We start from the raw sequence: 19,842 nt of genomic DNA, 5'->3' as shown, positions 1-19,842 counted from the left end.
CACAGCGGTGACCAGGACAGCTGCAGTCCTGCCCTCCTAGGGCTTACAGTCTGGGGGTGGGGGAGAGAGATCCATCCCCAGGCAGTGATGACCCAGAGTGGGCCGAGCTGGGGGTCAGGGAAGGCTTCCTGGAGGAGGCGACACTAGAGAAATAATCTGAAGCATGGCACAAGTAGAAAATGCCCGTTCCGTTTGAGTTCCTGCATCTCTTCTCCAAAGATAGAACCCACATCCTGTCCTGGAGCCCCTGCCCCAGAAAGAAGAAGCACTCGGAGAGGACTCTCCTAGGACTTTTATTGGTAGGGGGGAAATGAGTCATCGTGGAGGGAGTCCACTGGGCCGCTCCTGGGGCCAAGGAGCTGGAGCAAGGCCCAAGAGGGGAGCAGGAACACCTCCTGGTGTTCAGGAGAAGGTATCTTTGACTTGCGCCTTCAGTTTTTTAAATGTGTCTGAAAACCAGTTCCTGTTGGGAGACATGGGGGAAAGTTCACTGGGTGCCACCGCCCCCCAGGTCGGCCTAATCCCCACCTCCCCACTCAACTCCCTTATCTTCCCCTTCCTGACCTCCCTTCCCCAAGAAAATAGCAGGGCTGCCCCCACGTCTACACTAGGAGGTGGGCCCTTGGGCTTCAGATGGACCAGCCTCCTTGAACTTGGTACGCTTCACCCTGAAGAGCTCTGCGATCTCTCGCTACCAGCCCTTTCCCAAGCCTGTCCTTGCCTAGCTCCTGAACTGTCCCCAGCCCCCAGCGTCTGCTTGGAGCGCCACCACCCTCTGCAGAAATCCTCGCTGGGGAAGGGTTTGAGCTCCTGCCTCAGGACCTTGACACTCAACTCCGCAGGTGCATTCCTATGGAGCTGTTGCCTGGCTGGATTTTCCTAATCTGTAGACACCCCCTGCCCCCCAAGTCCTTGGCTGTCAGGTCTGTCCAGTTTATTGTACTTGGCTCTGTCTGGACTAATTTCCTGGATGTTTCCCTGGTTTATAGTTTATTCTCCCCCACCTAGAATGCCAGCCTCTCTAGGGCTGGACTTTATCTTGCTCGCTATGTTATTCCCCATTTTGGAACAGTTCCTGGCACTTAGCAAATAAATGCTTAGCCAGTGCTTGCCCTGAATGAGCAATTCTCTAACCCGCAGCACCAAAGGGAGCAAAGGTTGGTTAAATAACGTATTGAACACTTTATAACGTGCAGGGCCTCCAGGTCACATCCTTCCAGTCAAGGTCATGTTAGAGGAAACCGAGGCCCCGGGGCAGAGCCCTCTCCCAGGCCCACGCAGGGCAGGCTTGCCTGGCTCAGGCCTTCATCACCACCCGGGGCTGACTCTGTGCTGTGTGAGCACAAGAATGTGGTCGGCCATCTCTGGGCCTCAGTTTTCCCAATCTGTGAAAGGGGAGGACCCGGGACTCTCCTTCAAGCTCCACCCAGAGACACCCCAGGCCCCTCCTGCCCCAGAAGGGTCCCAACCGAGTCTTGGCAGGGATGTCGCTCTTTTTGATGTGGTCGGCGACTTCGCGTGCCTTCTCCTTCACGGAGTGTTCAAACTCCTTCAGCTTCTGCGGGATGTCTTTGAAGCTCTGGGCGATGTCGGGAGACGCCTGGGCAGGGGCGGGGCCTGCAGAAGATGGAGGGGCGGGAAAAGCACAAACACTTCTTTGCAAGAGGAAGCCTGAGGATGGGATTCCAGGCAAGGGGAAGGAGATCCTTGGATGTGGTTCTTGGGGGTCATGGTGTTAAAGTGGGGGTGCTGGAGCGACAGGAGTAGAACGGGGCTCAAGTTGCGTGGAATCGCTTTCCTCTGCCCGCCCCCCGCCCCGGCCCCAGCTGCCAGGTGTAGAAGCGGGCCAGCCAATCCCCGGGGCGTGAGGGGCCACGAGTCATCGGTTGCTGGGGCTTCCCTAGCAGATTTGCTGCTGCCGTGCCTTGGAGAACCTAGAGGCCACCGTGCCGGGTAGAAGCAGGGACTCTAGGGACTCTAGGGGGTCAGGGACACAGCAGGGGCCTCAGAGCTCTCAAAGGTCCCTGCAGCCTGGACCGCAGGCCTATGGCCAGCTGCACGCTCCCAAATCCCAAACTCTCCAACCTGGCTCTTACCTTCCGAAACCATCCATAGAGCCACCACCAGGACTGGGAGGGACAGGAGGAGCCTCATGGCGCGGCCGGAGGGGCACTGTGGAGGCAGAGGAGGGGTGGGGGCGACCGTGGCATCCCCGCTCCCTCCCCTGGCACTCCCACCCTCCCTTTCTTGCCCTTTTGGGGGCCCTCCCGGGGCACCGAGCACCAACCTGGATCAGGCCAGTCAGCAGGGGTGAGAGGTGCTGGCCCTCCTGGGGCCTTTATCAGGCGGGGCGGGGCGGGGCCGCTCCCTCTCCCTCCCCCTGAGCCGCCCCCTGGCCTCCTGCCTCCCTGCACCCAACCCTCTTCTCCTCTCTCCGCCCGCGGCTACTGGCAGGACGGGGCCCACGTGGCCCCAAGGCCTGAAACCCTTGGTGTCTGCCCCTCACCTGGTCTCCCTGGCTGCGGTGGCAGTGGGTCTTCAGACGGCCAGAGCCCCTTCCCCTCCTCAGGAGACAGCCCTCGCCCTCCTTGTGGCATCTGCCCTCTATCTCCTGCTTGATACCCATCTCAGGGCTCGTCCCCCAGGTCCCACTCTGGAAGGGCTCGTCCCCCAGGTCCCACTCTGCGTTCCCAGGCCCCCCACTTGCACACACACACCCTTCTTGGGGAGACTCCTCAGCTCCAACAACTCTTACTTCTTGCCTCTGGCGTCACCACCTACACCCCACGCCCCAAACCCCCCCGGAGTCAGCTCCGGGCTCCTTCCGGCTCCTCATCGCCCTGCACCTGGGAATGTCTTACACCCCTCCCTCGATGCCATCTGGGGTCTTAACTTCAGAGCCTCAGGCTCCCTTTTTTGGGGGGAGAGGTCTCTTCAGCCAGCTCAAACCCCAAAGCTTGTGCTTCGAGGCTCCCAATGCATGCCCCCATCCATTCCACCAGACCCCTGACCCTTGCCCCCTCCCTGGAAAACACCCCACGTCCACTCCAGTTTCTCTCCCTGTTCCCTTCCTGATCAGTCTGCTGACAGCCTGGCCCTGAGCTGGGCCCCCAAGCCCTCCCCCCTCCCCCGCCCTCCTCCATCCCCGTCCCTGTCCCCGGGGCTGGAGTCCAGCCTCCACTGCCCCTGCCTGGCCCGTTGGGCCTTTGACCTCCAGTGACCCCTGCAGCTGGTGGAGAGGGGAGGCTGGCCGGGTCTCGCACCCCTCACCCTGCGGCTGTGTGTCCAGGCTGGGGGCAGGGGGGGAGGGTTATGAAAGGCACGGCGTGGACACCGGCCTGGCAGCATTGCGACACCCCTCTGGTCGGGCCAGCTCAGCGCTCCCAGCCTGCCAGCCCCCGGCTGCCTTCCCGGATCTCCCGCTGCCAGCCCAGCCCCCCTCAGACTCTGCCCAGATGACTGCCCTCCTCCCCCACCCCCCACCAGCCAGCAAGCCCCGTGCCTTGGCTGGAAGGGTTTCTAGTTCATAAATGGGGAAACTGAGGGACAGCTGAGGAACATCAAGCAGGTCAGGAGAGGGGCTGACAGGGTGGGGCTCATTGCTCCCCACCTCTGCTTCCCTGCCCAACAGCACCCACTGCCAGCCTCTGCTCCCCAAACCTCCTGCCCCAGGCCCTTGGTCCACCCCCTAGACTTGGGTCTGGGGTTGCGGTGAGGGGTGAAGTGGGGCCCGCCCACCATAGGTGTCTTCCTGGCTCAGAAACTCATGCTGCACCTCTGAGGGGCCCTAGGTGTACTCGAGAATCCAAGATCCAGCTCTTTGTAAGCTTTATAATAATTGAATTTCACCTCAATTTTTTAAAAAAAGTAAAACACTCAAGACACGACTGAAGCCACCCACCTCGGCCCGCATCCTGGGATAAGGGATAAGGCCTGGCCCAGCAGCTCACTGACCCTCTTGCCTCAGCCTCATGAGTCATCTCCGGCACAGGCAGCCCACCCACAGAGGTGCTGGGGCCGGGAGACAAAAGTTCAAACCTCGGCCCGTGGCTGTGGGAGCTCAGCTCTCTTCCTCCTGAGAACTGAGGGGGTGGCAGAAGGGACAGAGCCTGTGGCTCCCGGCCTCACCCTCCCGGTCTGCCCTTCCAACTCCCAAGGCCCACCCTGGGCGGGGAGCCCCTCCCTTCTCCCGCTGGAGGCAGACAATAGGGCTGGAGGGAAAGAGAACGAGGGCGGGGGGGGGGGGGGGGGGGGGGGGGGGGGCTGGGCGAGTGCTGGGAGGTCTGGCTTAGTGCAGAAAAGGAGAAAAGCATGGGGCTCAAGGGAGCACAAATCCAGACAGAAGCGAAGGGGAAACGAAACCAGAGCAGGGAGAGATAAAACGAGGTGGAGGAAAACAGGAAGCAGCTCTCAGGGGCACGGCCCAGAGCCCGGGGGCCTGGGGAGGGAGACAGGCAAATCAGATGAGCCTGGAAGGAGAGGCCCTGGAAAGAGTGGCTGAGAGGGATGGGGATGGCGCTGGTCCCGGGGCATTTTGATTCACAACTGTCGTAGGCGGGTGTTCTTACTATGGGGAAATGGAGGCTCACGGAGCCCCCTCCCCCGCAACATCAAACAAGTGGCCTTTAACCCAAAGGTGGCTTTATTCCAGAACTCCTGTCGTAGAGACAGAAACCCAAAGGAGCGGGGTGGAGCGCAGCGAGGAGCAGAAACAAGATGCTAGCACAGGGAGTCAACCAGGCAGAGGCGCCGGGGTGGAGCACTTGAGGCCAGCGTGGTGGGGAAGGAAGGAGAAACTGAGGCTCAGGCTGTGAGAAACCACACGGGGACGCCCAGAAGTTGATGTGAAGCTCCATGGATCTTTATTAGGCTGGGGCCCTCGAGGAGGACAGCGGGGTCAGAACCTGGGACCCTGCGGGCGGAGGGGAGGCAGGGGCCGGGGGGCAGGTGCGGGGGTGCTCAGGCACTCTCGGTGGGAGCCGTGCCTATGGTGCCCACGGCCGTCTGGATCCTCTCCAGGAACTCGGCCCACTGGCGGTGGAAGTCTTCCACCAGGGGCTCGAACCAGCCCTTGAAGCGGGCCTGGAGGGCCTCGGCCTGCAGGCGCATCTGCTGGGCCTGCTCCTCCACCTTGGCGCGCACCTCCTCCACCTGCTCGCGCACCTCCTCCAGGCGGTCGCGGGCGCGGCTGCCCACCTCCTCCAGCCGCCCGCGCAGCTGCTCGGCCCGCTCCCGCAGCGGCTGGCCGGCCAGGGTGGCCACGGTGGCGGCGCGCTGGCGGCCCTGCTCCAGCAGCGGCCAGAGGCGCTCGCGGAAGCTGCTCACGCCGCGCTCGGCGCCCTCCACGGCCCCCGCGCGGTACACGGCCAGGCGCTTGTGCAGGTCCTCGGCGTCGCGCAGCAGCCGCTTGCGCAGCTTGCGCAGGTGGGAGGCGAAGCGGGCGCGCAGATCTTCGGCGCTCTGGCCCAGCATGGACTTGGCCTCCATGCGGTACTGCTCCAGGCGGCCCTGCAGTTCATCCATGTCCGTCGCGAGCCGGACCTGCGCCGCCTGCAGCTCCTTGGACAGGCGCGCCTGCGTCTCGGTGACCACGGGGCCCACCTGGGCCTCCAGCTCCGACTTGTAAGCCTTCAGCTCTTTCATGGTGTCCTCCATCAGCGCCCTGTGGGCCACGGGGGCAGAGAGGGTGGAGGGCTGGGGTGGGATAGAGATAGAAATGGCAAGAAAGACCCGCGGTGGGGTGCGCTAGACAGGGGCAGGCAGAGAGGCCCTCAAAATGGGAGAGGCCCGGGGGGAGGGGGCAGAGAGGAGAGAGATGACAGAAACCAAGGAGGAGAACGGGAAGCAGGAAGAGAGAGGAAGACCCCAGACTCCGATGCGAGTCACAGGGACGTCGAGCCAGGAAGTAGCGACGGAGGGACGGAACACAACGTGGGCAGAGTCCTGGACCCCAAGAGCTGGTGACCGGGTCGGAAAGAAGCCCAGGTCTGCGGGTCCTGAGGGAGCGGCCCACCAGCAGGGCCCAGGGCTGGGGAGGGCACTCACGTCAGCTCCTTGGAGACCTGGGTACTGTGCAGCTCCTCCTGCACCTCCTCAGAAAGTGTCAGCACCCAGCGCAGGTAGTTCGAGACGCGGCCGAGGGCCAGCTCCCAGGGCTGGAGGTCCGGCTCCGACCCCAGGGGCACCTCCACCTCCGGCTCTGGATCGGCCTGGCATCCTGGGAAGAGCAAGTTCATGGCCGGGTCAGTGCCCTTCTGCCCCCTCTGCCCCCTCCAGGTGCCTGGAACACACCGGATGTTCCCCAAACGCTCGTGTCCTGTGGAGCCATGGGGTGATGCCCAGTGTCCAGCCACTTGACAAACAAGTGTTGAGTTTCTCCGTGGGCCCCACACACGGCCGTGCAGGGGTGGGGATGGAGAACAAACAAAATTATAGCTGACCGACGTCACTCAGTCTATGCAGTAGAAATTGTCTCCATTTTATGGGTGGGGGAAACTGAGGCCCAGAGGACTTAAAGTGGTCGTACAATACCAAAGAATGTGAGAGGCCTTAGACGTGGGCCAGCCCTCAAGGGGAAGACAGATTAGAGAAAGGGGGGACCCAGGGCCAAAAGGGGTAAAGATGAGAACGGGAGGGGAAGGGGCCGGGGACCTGAGCAAGCTCCCCCCATTCCTGCTAGGCCATCGTACCTGCCAGGAGCGTGGCCACCAGCACAGCCCACAGAACCTTCATTTCCCTGCTTGGTCGGTCTAGGGAGGGAGAGACGCGTCAAGCCTGTCCTCAGCCCCACACCTGCAACAGCTTAGTCCAAACACATTTCCCAAGCCACCTCTGCATTGGCCCTTTCATTCCCCTTTGTCTTCTATCGGCATCCCAGGTCTGCCTCCAAAGCCAAAATTCTCTCTCCCTCTCCCAAGGTTCAAATTCCACTCACCCCGCCCTAGTTCCCCCTGCGTCCCCGCTGGGCTTGCTAAATTCCAACTTTGTGTCCCGGGTTCTACCGTTGCATTCCGAGCCCCACCTTCTCATCAGAGGGCCCTCGTTGTAAACTGGTCCTCATTTGAAAGTCCTCCAGCTGATGCTCCAGCCATCCTGCCGCTGACTGCCCTCCCTCCCCGCCCTGCACTTGCTATTAGGGAGCGCTAAGAAGGGGGCACTCAGTGGGTGCTCTGTGGACGACAGTGACAATTCATGGGGTGGGGCCATTGCTCATCTCATTCCTCCTCCCAGGACCGGCTGCCCCCCTTCCCTTGCACCTCTTAGTCAAGATGGGGCGCGCCCCTGCTGCCTAGCTCTGCACTGGAGCTAGTGCCCTGCCTCCAGCCTCACTCCCAACTCCCGCTTCGGCCCTGACCCTGGTGTGCAGTCACCTCTCCCCTGGCAGCTCTCGGCTTCCTTCGCTCACCTTCCTGCCCCAGATCCTTTTTCCCCCGGGAGGCAGCGGCTCTGGAGGTTACCAGCCTCCTCCCCTGGGCCCTGAGCTCATCCTTGGGCCCCCACCCCAGCGCTGCCGACCCACCTTCTCCCTGGCTTCCAGGGAGCCGCGTCCTTCGCCTCTGCTCGGGCTGAGTAGAACTCAGGGATCCCAGACTTGTCCAATTATAGGGCTCCCCCTGCCCCGCCCCACCCCAGGGCCAGTCCCCAGTCTCTGTTCCCAGAACTGGGCTGTTCTCTTCCCTAATCCCACCCCCACAGGGCGGCAGAAGGAGGTGGGACTTGGAGGAGGCCTCGTGCCCCCCAACCCCCACCGAAAGGTGACAACTCACCCAGTGACCCTCGTGCACTCTTGGGGGCTGGGCCTGGACAGGGGCTGAGCAGATGGCACCCCCCCCTCCTGTGGATGGATGTGACCTGAGGAAGGGGCTGGTGGGGCTTGGCTTTCTAGACCCGAGGGAGGAGCTGGAGGGCTGCGCTTCTGGACTCCCTGGAGTGAGGGAGGAAAGGGAGGGCAAGGACAGAGCGACACAGCTACCAGCGAGGCTGGAAGGCCTGGCTTGCCCGGCCCTGTGCGGGGACCCAGGCCTGTGTGAGCACCTGAGCCTGTCCTGTGTGAGGGAGAACCCAGCACTTCCCTCCAGCGCAGGCGCCGTCCACAGGGCCTGCAGCAGTGCTGCCCACCCACAACCTTGGACTCTAGAACTGAACTGCTGGGAATTGAATCCTGGCCCTGCAGGCTGCCAGCTGTGTGACCTTGAGCAAATGACCCAGTCTCTCTGAACATCGGTTTCTTCATCTCAAAACTGGGAAATCTATACCTTATTGTGATGATGCAGGAAGTTAACAGACACCCTGCGGACTGTTGCTGGCACACTAGGTGCCACATTAAGGTTGTAAGGAACGGCCACAGCGTACACTGCAAGCTGCCACCTTAGTGGCAGCCATTAAGTAAAACCTGCTCTGCAAAGGACAAACCAGAGGTTCAGAGTGGAGGCTGATGAAGCCACACAGGAAGAACTGCGGGGGCTGGGATTCATTCCTGGCTTGATAGGGCAGACTGGATCCCGTGGGGGTCCCAGGCAGGGGGCCTCCAAGCCCAGCTTGGCACCAGGCCTGTGTGCTTTGGCCCCAGGGGGCACCAGCAGGGAGGGGGCAAGGTGGCTTCTCCGAGTCACCAGAGGTCACCCTGCCCGCAGCCCCCACTCCCAGACCCCGCTTGACCGGCGGGGTTTCAGTTCCCCCGTCTGGACACGGACCTGGGGGCGGGAAACTGGAAGCTGAGGTCAGTGCAGGCGAAGCCCAGCTCCAGGCCCAGCTTGCGGTGCCGAGACAGAGGACGCAGCCCTGGCCCTTCTGCCCCCAGGAGTCGGAGCCTCCGGCCCCTGCTGGCCCCAGGCCCAGGTGAGGATCCCTTTGGAAAACGGCCCCAACCTTCATCACCTCCTGCTTTCTGGAACCTGGAGGGACCCCGGGTCCTGACCCCTGTCCCACTCCGAGGCACCGTCATCCCTGTTGCTTCAGGATGCAAGGACAAAGTCCTCCCCAGCCAGTGGCCAGGTGACCAAGGCCCCACAAGCCAGGGCAGGTGGGGCGCCCTGGGCCAGGCTCTTCCGGAAACGGGTGAATGCAGCCGCCCGTGGGAAACCGGCGCGCTCGCCTGCAGCGCCCTCTCCTGGCAGGCTGCGGGAGTGCCGGGCCCACGGGCCAGTGGCGGCTGAGTCCGCAGACGCGCAGGAAAGCTGTGGCCTCCCAGCCTGCTCATTTTTTTCCATGTGTATTTTTTGTTGTTTTTTCCTTTTTTCTGTAAAATGTCCCGGTTCTTCCATAACTTATAAACATGATTTATACCGAGGGGGAGGTGGGAAATGGGTGGGGACGGACTGCCGGGGATGGGGAAGCTCCTCTCCTGGCTGCCCCCACGGGACCAGCCCTGGGCCCTTCGGGGGATGGGGATGCCCCGACACTCCTCCCTGAGGTTGTCTGGCCACCTCTGCCCTGGTGCTCAGAATCCTGTGTTCCCCTCGAGTCCAGAATCCCTTCCGGGACCCAGGCCTGCTGGCACAGTGCCCCGGGTGCTCAGAATCCTGAAGCGCCCCTCGGGTCCAGAACACCCTCCTCAGCTGCTGGGGTGACGGGCCCCCCCTTTCCTCTGCCTCCCCCGACCCCCGAGGAGGGAGGGAAAGGAGGGGAAGGGGATCTGAAGGAGGAAGGGCGTGGAAGGTGGGCCAGGAGGGGCTCAGCCGATGGTGAGGCCAAAGCCGCACTGGAACTTGTTCTTGCGGTGATTCAGGAAGGCCCCAAGCGCCAGGGTCAGGGGCAGGGGCGGCAGCTTTTTCTCCAGCGTGGCACCCACGATCCAGTTGCTGTCCACGGAGCCTGTGGTGGGGACAGCCGGGGTGAGAGGAGCCACTTCCCAGGGTCCCTTGTAGCTGCACTCCAGGCCACCAGGCGGGAGCCAGACCGGCAGCTTTCGGGCTGAAGGCCGCACCTGCTGCCTGGAGCCACCTCCCGCACCCTGGGCACCCTTCAGCCCTGCCTGCAGCTGCCTCACTCTTTTCTCCTTGCTTGCTCTCAGCCCAGTGACCCCTCTCGGCGCCCTGCCCACCCTGGGCCTCCCTAGGAGCCCCTTGGGGCCAGCCCGTGGTCATGGCAGTAACCCCAGCACTGCGCAGCTCAGGGCCGAGTCCAGGGCAGGGGTTAGGTGAGAGTCTGCTGACGGAGCGATGGAGCTTTCTTCCAGGGCCCGAGTACCAGGACCTCAGAGCTGCACAACCGCATGGAGCTGGCGTAGCCTGGGAGGCAGCAGTCATAACCCGCTTAAGGAAGGGACTTCACACCAGGCCCATGGCAGGCTGCGTCCAGAAGCAGGAGATTAGAGAACCATGGGGCTCCGAGGAGGATGTAAGGGTGGATACCAGGGCTAGGTGCCAGTTGGTGATGGGGGGTGAGCTGGGCCTGGCTGTGACCTTGTGGCCTCCGAGACTCAGTTTCCCCTCATGTGAGGTGAATTGGGCCTGGCTGGATCCTCTCTAAGCTGCCTTCCAGTTACAAGGAAAAATCCAGGGCCGTGTGCATGGCGGGAGGGGATACGCACAGCCCCGGCCCAGCCCGGCCCGGCCCCAGCCACCAGCTGCTCCAGGGGCGGGCCCAGGCACCTACCTCCTTAACTAGCGTTGCCCGGTCATCTGGAGACTCGCAAAACTTCCAGAACACTGTCTCACATCCCCTCCTTTGGTCTACACACCCACTCAGCTGAGTCACCTCATGCCTGTTTTTCGTGAAGGTAAACTGAGACCTTACCTTTGAAGAGGAGGTTGGCCTTGGGCAGGTCCAGCTGATACCCGAAGGAGACGCTTGTGTCCTGCATCCTTGTGCTGGCCTCAAACTCCACGCCCACTTGCAACTGGGGGGCCCAGGGAGACACGAGTTAACTTCCCAGCCTGACTCCCAGGCCCTGGCCATGCGAGCCGGGGCACCAGGCCCCCACGGCCGTCCCCGGGCCGGCTCACCTGGTCGCTGGCTTTGTGGTAATATGTTGCGTGCATGCCGGCCTGGCCCAACGTTACCGTCGCCAACCAGTTGTTCACTGGAAGACAGTGGGGGGTGGGGGGATCAGGCTACCAAGGCAACCTGGGGGTCTAGGCATCCAGCCCCCTCTTCCCTCAGACCCGGGGATCCCAGCCCCCCAGCCCCCACTCCTAGCCTGGGCCCCAGGCTCACATGTGTACTTCCCAGCTAGAGACATGACGGTGCCCTCCTCCCCGGGCCGCCGGTGGTAGACGAGCTCTCCGCCCAGGGCCAGGCACGGGGTGACGCTCTGGAGGTAGTGGGCCACAAGGATTCCTGTGGGCAAGAAGGCGGGGTGGGACCTGGGTGTGGTGGCAGTTTCCAGCCAGCCAGGCGTCTGGGGCAGGTGCCCTCCCTCTTCCGGCCAGGGTGCCCTGGCAGACGCCTGCTCCAGCCGGGCAGTGCCTGTGGGGCCCCGTTGACTGTGCAGGAGCCCGCGAGACCAGCATTCTTGCCCCACTTCTCAGAGGCGCAGAGGCTGGGCCTCTCCACTCCCCAGCTCAGGCTCGGGGTCCCCCAGCCACTGCCAAGAGGCAGTAGAGACAGTAAGAGCACACAGCCTGGGTTCCACATCCTGGCCCCACCACTGGCCAGCCGGGTCACTACAGGCCACTGGGCCACTTCCCTGATTGGGGTTAAGGGAACCACCTCTTTGGGTGTGCTGGGGATTTGCAAGCCAGCCTGTACCCGGGGTGCTGCACAGGCCTGGCACACAGCAAGGGCTCAGCTAGCACGATCGTGCGCTACTCTCAAGTCCAAGTCTGGTCTCCACTGGTCCTCAGCAGCTGGGAGTGATTCTCCCTGTCACTGGGTGAGTCCCTCAAGCCCAAGGACTGAGACAGATTCATTTCATTATTTCTGGAGCCCAGAAGAGAGGAGACACCGCAAATACCATTTTGTAAAGAGGAGAGGACTAGAGAGAAAGGCACGATGGGGGGAACAAAGAGATGACACATGTGTATACAGAAAGAGAGGCAGAAGAGGAGGTGGACAAAGCCCTGAGGGCCCCAGGGGAGAAGTCCGTGGAGGCTGAGTGGACAGGGGAGGCTTAGAGGTAGTGGTCAGCAAAGAGGAGGGTGTGGGGCGCTGCAGGGGCCGAGCGCAGAGCAGACAAGGCGGCAAAGAGAGGCCACGACCGACAGAGCAGAGGCATGAAGAGGCTTCCCTGACAACCAGGGGCCTCGACTTGGACCAGGAGGCGGGGAGGGAGGTGGGGGTCCATCGCCAGGGCCCTGGGGGGTCTTCTGGGGTGGCTGGGACCAGGCTGTGCAGGGGAGGGGCCCTGTGGAGCCACCTGGGCACATTTCTTCCCCAACCTGTAGTTGGGACAGATCAGCCTCCATCTCTGCTCTAACAGCTGGCTGTTAACCAGTTACTAACCACCTCTGGTTAGGATTATCCCTGTCAATTGAGAGGGAAACTGAAGCCCGTAGAGGAACAAGCAGCTGCCTAAAGCCGTGGGCAGAGGCAGGGACCGAAATGCAGCCTCTGGTCATCGTGAGACTGAGGGCCAGTGTGCCCTCGCCACCCCCAGCGTCCCTCCAACCATCCCTCCTCTCTATCTCCTGCTCATGCTTCAGCCCTCCGAGCCATCACATGGCCAACAGAGGATCTCTGCGAGAGCACACACCTGACCCTGCTCCTCCCTGCTCAGAGCGTGCCATGGCTCCCCAGTGCTCCACGACGACCCTGGCTCTTTGCGGCAGATACAAGGCCCTGCGTGGCTCAGGCCCTGGCAGCAGGCTCGCCTCAGTGCTCTCCCTCGGCACACACTGCCCCTTCTGCCGGGTGAATCCTGCTGAGCTGGGTCAACTAAATACTTGCACCGAGACATCTCCGGATCTACTTCTTGCCAGCACCCCCCTGGGCCACGTCCACCTCGCCCTGCTAAGGCTAACGAGCATACCCCAGAGCCCCCGGCTCCCCCCACGCCCCGATGCGTTCCCAGTGGAGGGTCCTGGGGCCTGTGGGTGGCAGCCACCCAGGCTCCTGCTCAACCTCATCTCCTCAGGGCCTTTCTCCACCACCTCACTGAGCACACCTGCTTCCCACGCCGCCACCTCCTCGCAAGGCTGGGCTCCCCCTACAGTATTTATCTATATCCATCACCCCAACAGAACGTGAGCCCCAAGAGGGCAGGGCTTCCCAGCCAGGGGACACTTGGTGACGGCTGGAGACACTTGCCACGACCGGGTGCATGTGCTCCTGGTGCCTGGCAGGCGGAGGCCAGGCTGGGTCATCTTCCTGTGCACACGAAGGTCCCCACACGGCCACCGTGCCGAGGCGGGGAAACTACAGACCGGTCTCACGTGCAATCCTAGCACACACAAGGGGCCGGGCACGTGGGAGCCGGCAGGACAGCACTCTGTGAGCCATGGGAGGAAAGGATCCCCACACGGCAGGAGAACACGGAGAACCCGATGACTCGAAACCCCATGAGCAGGAAAGGAAGCAACTCAGAGTCCTGGACCCAACTCTCCCTCCCCAGCCTCTAGACCAGGGAAGAAACTGGAGGAAGACTGGGCAGAAGCAGCAGGGGGTGCTCCGCGCTGCCACACCCCTGCTCTCGCCCCGCCCTCGCCCCCTTGAACTGAACTCAAGCCAGGCTTCCCTGGGGACGCCGCCCAGGGCAGGTGCAGAAGCACCCACAGGAAGGCGGCTCCTTGCTGCAGCTGGATAGAATTCCCTATCCTTGCTCGGTCACACTACTCTCCAGGTCTCTGGCCACGCAGCACCCTCTTCTGGGGTGCCGTCTTATCTTCACCCTCCCTCTGACCGACACCCCCTTGGTCCAGAAGCCATCATCTTAAAGAAGCTGTCCCTGTTGCCGCAGGCAAGACAAGGTCCTGTTACAAGCTCTCGTGGCCACCTGAACTCTTTCTGGGTAGATTTTTCACAACAGCAGTAACTTCACTGCAGGTTATTTGTTTAAGAAGTGACGCCTCTCGCAGTGGCTGTGGGCGGCAGCCTGCCTGACATGGGTCTCGGGCTAGGCCTCAGCTCAGGCCCCAGCTCCACTGTCCTAGCTGTGTGGCCCCGGGTCAATGCCTTCACCCTGGGCCTCGCTTTCCTCAACTGTAAAATGGGGGCGATAAAAACCCTGAGAGCCCCTACCTCTTGTGGGGTGACACGGAGACCCAGGCACAGGATGAGCCCAGCGCTAAGGACCAAAGACAGGCTCTCCTGCTGATCCTTTCATCCGTGAGGGGGCACTGCCATCGTGCCCACATGCCAGGGAAACTGGAGCCACTCGCCAAAGGCACAGACCTGGGTGGGGGTGGAGGTGCCTGAGCTGTTGGTTAAGGTACGTGACTGCTCAGCACAGGCCTGGGCACGGCCAGCCCCGGGCTCATTAGTTTCTGCGGGAAGGAAGAGACCCCTGTAAGAACCGTGACAAAAGTACCCCATTGGCCTCAGGCTCTTGGGATGAGGGCACTGGAGATCAACAGGGACAAGGTGGCCCAGGCCTGCCGAGGTGCTCAAAGCAGGGCACCTGGTGCCATGGAGAAGGGCGCAGAGCCTGGAGCCCAACGTGCTACGTGGCCTTGGGGAAGTCTTTTCCCTCTCCAGCCCTTGGGCTCTGCCTCTTTAGGATGGGGTGATGGCAGCTACCTCACAGGCTGCTGAGAAGAGCCATCCTCCTCCCTGCTCTATCCCCAGTGCCTGGAGGACCGAATGGAGAGGTGCAGGCCAGGTGCCCGGCACCTGACAGAGGACAAGGTCAAGAACAGGGCCTGCCGCTGGCGTCAGCGTCACTTACTCCTTTGTGCAGCGAGAATTTCCCGAGCACCTGCTGCTCCCACCGTGGCTCCAGGCACTGGGCATACAGTGGGAGTAAGACAGGCAGGTCCCTGGCTGCCCTGCAAGGGTCGACAGCCTAGTCCGGGAGAAAGGTGACCAAGAACAAGATGATTTCAGAGGTAAACGCCACAAAGACTAGGGGGCAGCACAATGTGACATGGTGCAAAGGGGTGCAACTGCTTTCGTCTTCTTTCTGTGCGGGTGGACAGGTGAGTGGAAAGCAAAACGTGGAAGAAAGCTATGGCAAGATCAGGGAACATGTGAAGGAATATAAACAGCAAGCAAAAAGGTCCTGGGGTAGGGGAAAAAAAACAACTCAGTTTCCAGGAAGCATAGGAAAAGCTCCTGTGACCCAATTGCACTGAATATGTGATGCTACCAGGGGTCAGCAGGGGACAGAAAGTACCTCGGTGGCCCCTCAAAGGGGACACCTCCTCTGAGAAGTCTCCCTGGACTTCTCCAGGCTGAAGTGATCGCTCTCCCTGGGCTCTGACCCTGAGCCAGCCCCAGCCTCCCACCTTCGCGGACTCATTCCTGTGGGACTCCCAGCCCAAGAGCCTGCGCCCCACGACAGGGCCAAGGGCAGTGCAAAGAGACACGAACCTGCGAACCAGCAGCTCCACCCTTCCGGGCACTTAGGCCAAAAGCTTTAAGTCACCCCGTTGCCCCCCTTCTTATCCTCACATCCGAGCCAGCAGCAAAGCCCACTGGCCCCGCCTTTAAACTACTTGCAGGATCGAACCACCTCCTTTTGACTTCCCCGACAGTAGGATCCGTTGTAATCTGCTCTGCATGTGTCCACACATGAGAATCTCAGACCACGCCTGCCCCTTGCTCAAAACCCTCCAGTGGCCGCTACCCCGAGAGGAAAGGCCCAAGTTCTACAAAGCCCTCCGTGAGGTGGCCCCGTGCCCACCTCCATCGCTTCCCCTCCATCCCCCTCCGTGTTCCTTGAACACACTGGGCACTGTCTGGCCTCAGGGCCTTTGCACTTGCTGGTCCCACAGGCTGAGGAGCCCCACCCCCACGTTATCCACACGGTCCACCTCCCCAACCTTCAGCCTCTGTTCAAAAGCCCTATCTCAATGAGGTCTTCTTTGAGAACTGGACCTGCTTCACCTCTGCCCCTCAGTTTTCCCTATAGCCCCATCACCTGACCTATTTATGTGCAGGTTTCTTCTATGTCTGACTCACTAGAATGGACGTTTCCGGAGAGCGGAGACTTGGTTCTCCTTGCTTACTGCTCTACTCTCGGGGTCCAGAACACATATCTTCCACACTTGCTAAATATTCTTAAAGGAATCATGAGAAAGCAAAGACAGGCATGAAAGGGCAGGGAAGAAGGGAGAGGATAGGAGCAGCCAGACGCCCCGACAGCCCCTGCCGCCACACAGAGCCAACAGGAATGTTCCTAGTCGGCTCCCATCTCAGACTTCCCTCTTCCCCCGACTGCACGTGGACCTCTCCCACCCTAGGACCTGCCCTGTGCTCCAAAGTGACCCCAGAGCCCCATGGTAATAACAAGGGCAGCTCATATTTGCCAGGGACCAGGCACACGCCTGAGGCTGTTCTCAGCCTGTCAGGCGATAACTCGCATAACCTACTCAACGACCCTTTGAGGCGGCCCAATTTCTCACAGGAGGCAACGGGCCCGGAGAGGTGACAGAACCCACTCAAAGTCAGCTAGGATGGCGGGGGAGTTGGGGTTTGAGCCTGCACTCGCACCTGCTCTGCCGTGTCTCACGGGATGTTTCAGAATCACCCCTGGCCATTTCTCAGGTGGCAGAAAGGGAGGCCCACAGGAGGGAATGGGTGTGCTGGGGAAGTTGGGACGAGGGTTTGGTGACCACCCTCCAGGAACCACGCCTCTCACCTGAGCCCACCAGGACGTCTGGGTTCCCCAGGGTGACGGCCGCCGTGAAGTCAGAGCCCCGGTACTCCCCGTCCACCTGCCAGTTCACAAACTTCGACTGCTGGGTCTGTGGGGACACAGGAGAGTGAGAGGGCAGCCGGGTGCTCCGGGTGGCTGGGGAGCCGTGCCTCAGTCAGCCACTCACCTGGAGGGCCATCTTGGACCGCAGGCCGGGGCCCAGCTGGTGAATGACCTGGGCGTTGAGGCTGCCGCTGTTGTCCATGTCACCCACCAGCACGGGGAAGGCCTGTGAGGCACAGGGCGAGGAGAAAGGTCAGGGCCCCGCATTCTCGAAGTACCTGAGTGGTGGGCCTAGGCGAGAAGCCTAGGATCAGAAAGCCTCTGAAGAAGTCCCCCTCCTCCTGGAAGCCCCCTGACCACCTAGTCTGGGTTAGGACCCCCTTTGCACAGCTTCTGGGTTCCCCACCTTAGCCCTGCCCACTTGGGGCTGTTCCTTTCTGAGGACAAATCTGCTCCCCCAAGTCCCAGGAGAGCAGGACACAGAGAACAGAGCACAGTGAAGGTTTGTGAGATAAAGCAATGTGAAAAAAAAAAAAAAAAGGATATTAGGGAAGACCTAGTTCATTCTCCCCTGCTCTCTTGCTTTGTCCTGCTCCAGCCCCTCCCCCTGCCTGATCTAACCTCTGCAAAGCAGCATGTGGGATATTTCTAAAGTGTAAAACTGTAAACCCAACCATGTCTTTCCTTTGCTTCCTTATGAAAATTTTCCCATGCCCCCCCAGTGCCCTCTTGGGAAGCCTAAATGCTGAGCTGGGCATTCAAAGTCCAGCAGGGCCTGCTCTGCTGGGCAGAGAGGATGTTTGCTGGATATGAGCCTTGGAGAGACACACTTTCTGCTTCCCAATGCCCACAGCTCTCTCAATAGTTCTGCCCTTTCCCTGATACAGCTTCTCAGGCTATTATTTAAAAGGAAGATACAATGAATGAATGACAAAAGTAAACTTACTTCTGTGGGACTCAGCTGCTTTGTCCCCACGTATGTGACCCCAAAGTGGTAGTTGGATTCCCCGATTGTGCTAAGGGCTACCGTATGGTTCACCTGGGAGGAAAAGGAGGGTGGGGTTTGAGACTGTGGACCACCCCCTTCCCACACCAGAGCTTCCCTCCAGCCTGTGATGGGGCCTACATGACAGTCTGGCTTCCCAAATCAGAGGGCAAGAGTGGGGCTAGAAATCCTCTTGATGGGGCAGGGCATAAAGACTGGGCTAGATTAGACTCAGAATCAGAGAAAAGATGTGCTGGGGGTGGGCCTACGTATCTCACACTTCAGTCCTGCCTGGATGTGGGGGTCTGGGTGGGGGTGGGAGAGCTCTGGGTTTCAGGTCCCCCTGGCACCATGTCTAAGTCTTTTCAAGCACCAAAGAGGTCCAGCCTTTCAGGGAAGAGTAAAGGGGCTGTTAGGTGAAGACACAGGGGAGAAGACCAAGATGACATTTGCAGAGTGAGGGAACCAGAAAGGCTCACCTGAAAGTGGTTACTCAACCCTTTGTTGACTGTGAGCTTGACACCCTCCATCTGAATGGGAAACAGTTCTGGAGAAGAGAAACGCCGTCACACTCATACCAACTTCAGCCCTTCCTTCCCAATGCTCCCCAGCTCTCTCTTCTCCAAGCACCTCCAAACAGAACTCACGAAAGTATGCCAACCACTAAAGAGACAGTATCGTGCAGCGAAGAGGGCCATGGCCTTTGCCTGCATCCAAATCCCAGCGCTACTGCGTGCTACCTGTGTGACAACAGGCAAGTCACTTGTCTCTCTGCATGTCCAGCTCCTTATCTTTAAAGGGGAGGTTGGCTCATCACACGGAGACATTGCAAGAACTTTATGAGGTAACATCCACTGAACACTAAGAACGTTGCTCCACCAGTTTCCACCATCTTTACTATTCTAATTATTCCAAGGCAAGATCCAGACGCTTTGGGTTCCACCCCACCATGACACCGTGTTGACATTCTGACCTTGGGCCTCAGTTCCTTCCCTGACCCAGGAGATGGCCGGCTTGGACGGATCCCCATGGCTCCTGGGGATCCTAAGGTTTTTTCCCACTACTATGGCATTCCACCCCAAGATTCCACCATTTCAGCTTATCATTTTAAGCTCTATATCCCATTCGAGCCCAACGTCAACTCCTAACATTCTATTAAATGATTCCAAAGGTCCACGCCAATTTCCAGGATCTCGGTGCTCTTCCCCTTACTCTGGAGATTAAGGCCATCAGCCTCCCGCAGGGGGCCCTCGCCCCTCACCCTTGCACTTCCGGTGGCACTCCTCGAACGTGCCCGGGTTGGGCAGGCAGCCGCAGGCCCCATCGTCCGCACCCTTTGCACCACTGGCGGCGGCGGCCCCGGGGGTTCGTTCCGCACCTCGACCCGCACCCGTTCCGGCGCCCAGGCCTCCGCCAAGCGGCGGCAGCGTGAAGCCCGGCGGCGACGGCGGAGGCAGCCCCACGAGGGCAGGCGCAGGCGGCGGCGGCGGCCCTGCGGGCGGCGAGCTGGCGGCCAACACGTTCCCCATGGTTGCCTGAGGGGTGAAAGGTCAGAGGTCAGGGCCCGCGCGCCCGGGTCCCAGCCCCCAACCAACGCCCGCCCTGCAGCGGGCCCGGGTTCTCACTGTCGGCGGCGCCTGATCCCGGCCTGGGCTCCGCTCCCACCCCGTGCGCCACGCGCAACCAAACCCACTGCCGCCGCCACCACCGTCGTCCCGCCCCACCTAGTCCATTGGTTCAGGGCGCCCGGGGGCCCGCCCACTAGCATCGGGGCCCAGCCGTGCTATTGGAGTACGTAATAAGAGTCCCACCTTCCTATTTCGAACGTCCTTTTCTATCGGTCCGCGCTCGCAGGCAGGTCACAGCCCACCTCCAAGCCCTTCCCATTGGCTCGCGGCACCAGCGCTTATTGGCTCGTGACGCCGCGGGTTTCAGCCCTCGCCCGCCATTGGTCTGCACTGCGCTCGTTGCAACGCCCACTGACGCGCAACCTCCGCCCCTCTCCCGAAGGCATCCGCTCCCGTTTAACTCCTCCCTGCAGTGAGGGTACGGTAATTGGCCGGCCTTAGCCATTGTAGCGTTCTGATTGGCTCCGACATGCACAGGGGTTCGCCCCTGC

At 61.1% G+C, this 19,842-nt stretch overlaps 3 protein-coding genes across 5 annotated transcripts; all 3 read right to left on the bottom strand.

Annotated features, from left to right (window-relative positions):
* Positions 1-277: 277 nt before the first annotated feature.
* Positions 278-3,928, bottom strand: APOC1 (apolipoprotein C1). Of its 3 annotated transcripts, none has more exons than XM_058280405.1 (4): positions 3,902-3,928; positions 2,097-2,172; positions 1,470-1,617; positions 278-463 (listed from the first exon to the last, which is right to left on the bottom strand). In XM_058280405.1, exons 1-4 carry the CDS (start codon positions 3,911-3,913, stop codon positions 403-405), a joined length of 297 nt encoding a protein of 98 aa, XP_058136388.1. In that variant the 5' UTR covers positions 3,914-3,928; the 3' UTR covers positions 278-402. The 3 variants fall into 3 exon arrangements, with proteins under 3 accessions (XP_058136388.1, XP_058136387.1, XP_004484097.1); XM_058280404.1 differs by lacking the exon at positions 3,902-3,928 and adding an exon at positions 2,507-2,641; XM_004484040.5 differs by lacking the exon at positions 3,902-3,928 and adding an exon at positions 2,288-2,359.
* A 911-nt stretch (positions 3,929-4,839) lies between these two features.
* APOE (apolipoprotein E) lies at positions 4,840-7,668 on the bottom strand. Its single transcript, XM_004484038.5, has 4 exons — positions 7,520-7,668; positions 6,690-6,749; positions 6,046-6,217; positions 4,840-5,662 (listed from the first exon to the last, which is right to left on the bottom strand). Exons 2-4 carry the CDS (start codon positions 6,730-6,732, stop codon positions 4,960-4,962), a joined length of 918 nt encoding a protein of 305 aa, XP_004484095.1. The 5' UTR covers positions 6,733-6,749; positions 7,520-7,668; the 3' UTR covers positions 4,840-4,959.
* Positions 7,669-9,195: 1,527 nt separating this feature from the next.
* TOMM40 (translocase of outer mitochondrial membrane 40) lies at positions 9,196-19,433 on the bottom strand. The gene is made up of 10 exons (XM_004484037.5): positions 19,349-19,433; positions 18,985-19,258; positions 18,203-18,270; positions 17,685-17,777; positions 16,863-16,964; positions 16,679-16,784; positions 11,158-11,280; positions 10,947-11,023; positions 10,738-10,840; positions 9,196-9,813 (listed from the first exon to the last, which is right to left on the bottom strand). Exons 2-10 carry the CDS (start codon positions 19,250-19,252, stop codon positions 9,674-9,676), a joined length of 1,080 nt encoding a protein of 359 aa, XP_004484094.1. The 5' UTR covers positions 19,253-19,258; positions 19,349-19,433; the 3' UTR covers positions 9,196-9,673.
* Between the last annotated feature and the right edge of the window lie 409 nt (positions 19,434-19,842).

Source organism: Dasypus novemcinctus, chromosome 18 (assembly GCF_030445035.2).
Source record: "Dasypus novemcinctus isolate mDasNov1 chromosome 18, mDasNov1.1.hap2, whole genome shotgun sequence".
Lineage (NCBI taxonomy): Eukaryota > Metazoa > Chordata > Mammalia > Cingulata > Dasypodidae > Dasypus > Dasypus novemcinctus.
The sequence above is the reverse complement of the archived record's forward strand: the minus strand, read 5'-3'. Positions and strand labels throughout refer to the sequence as shown.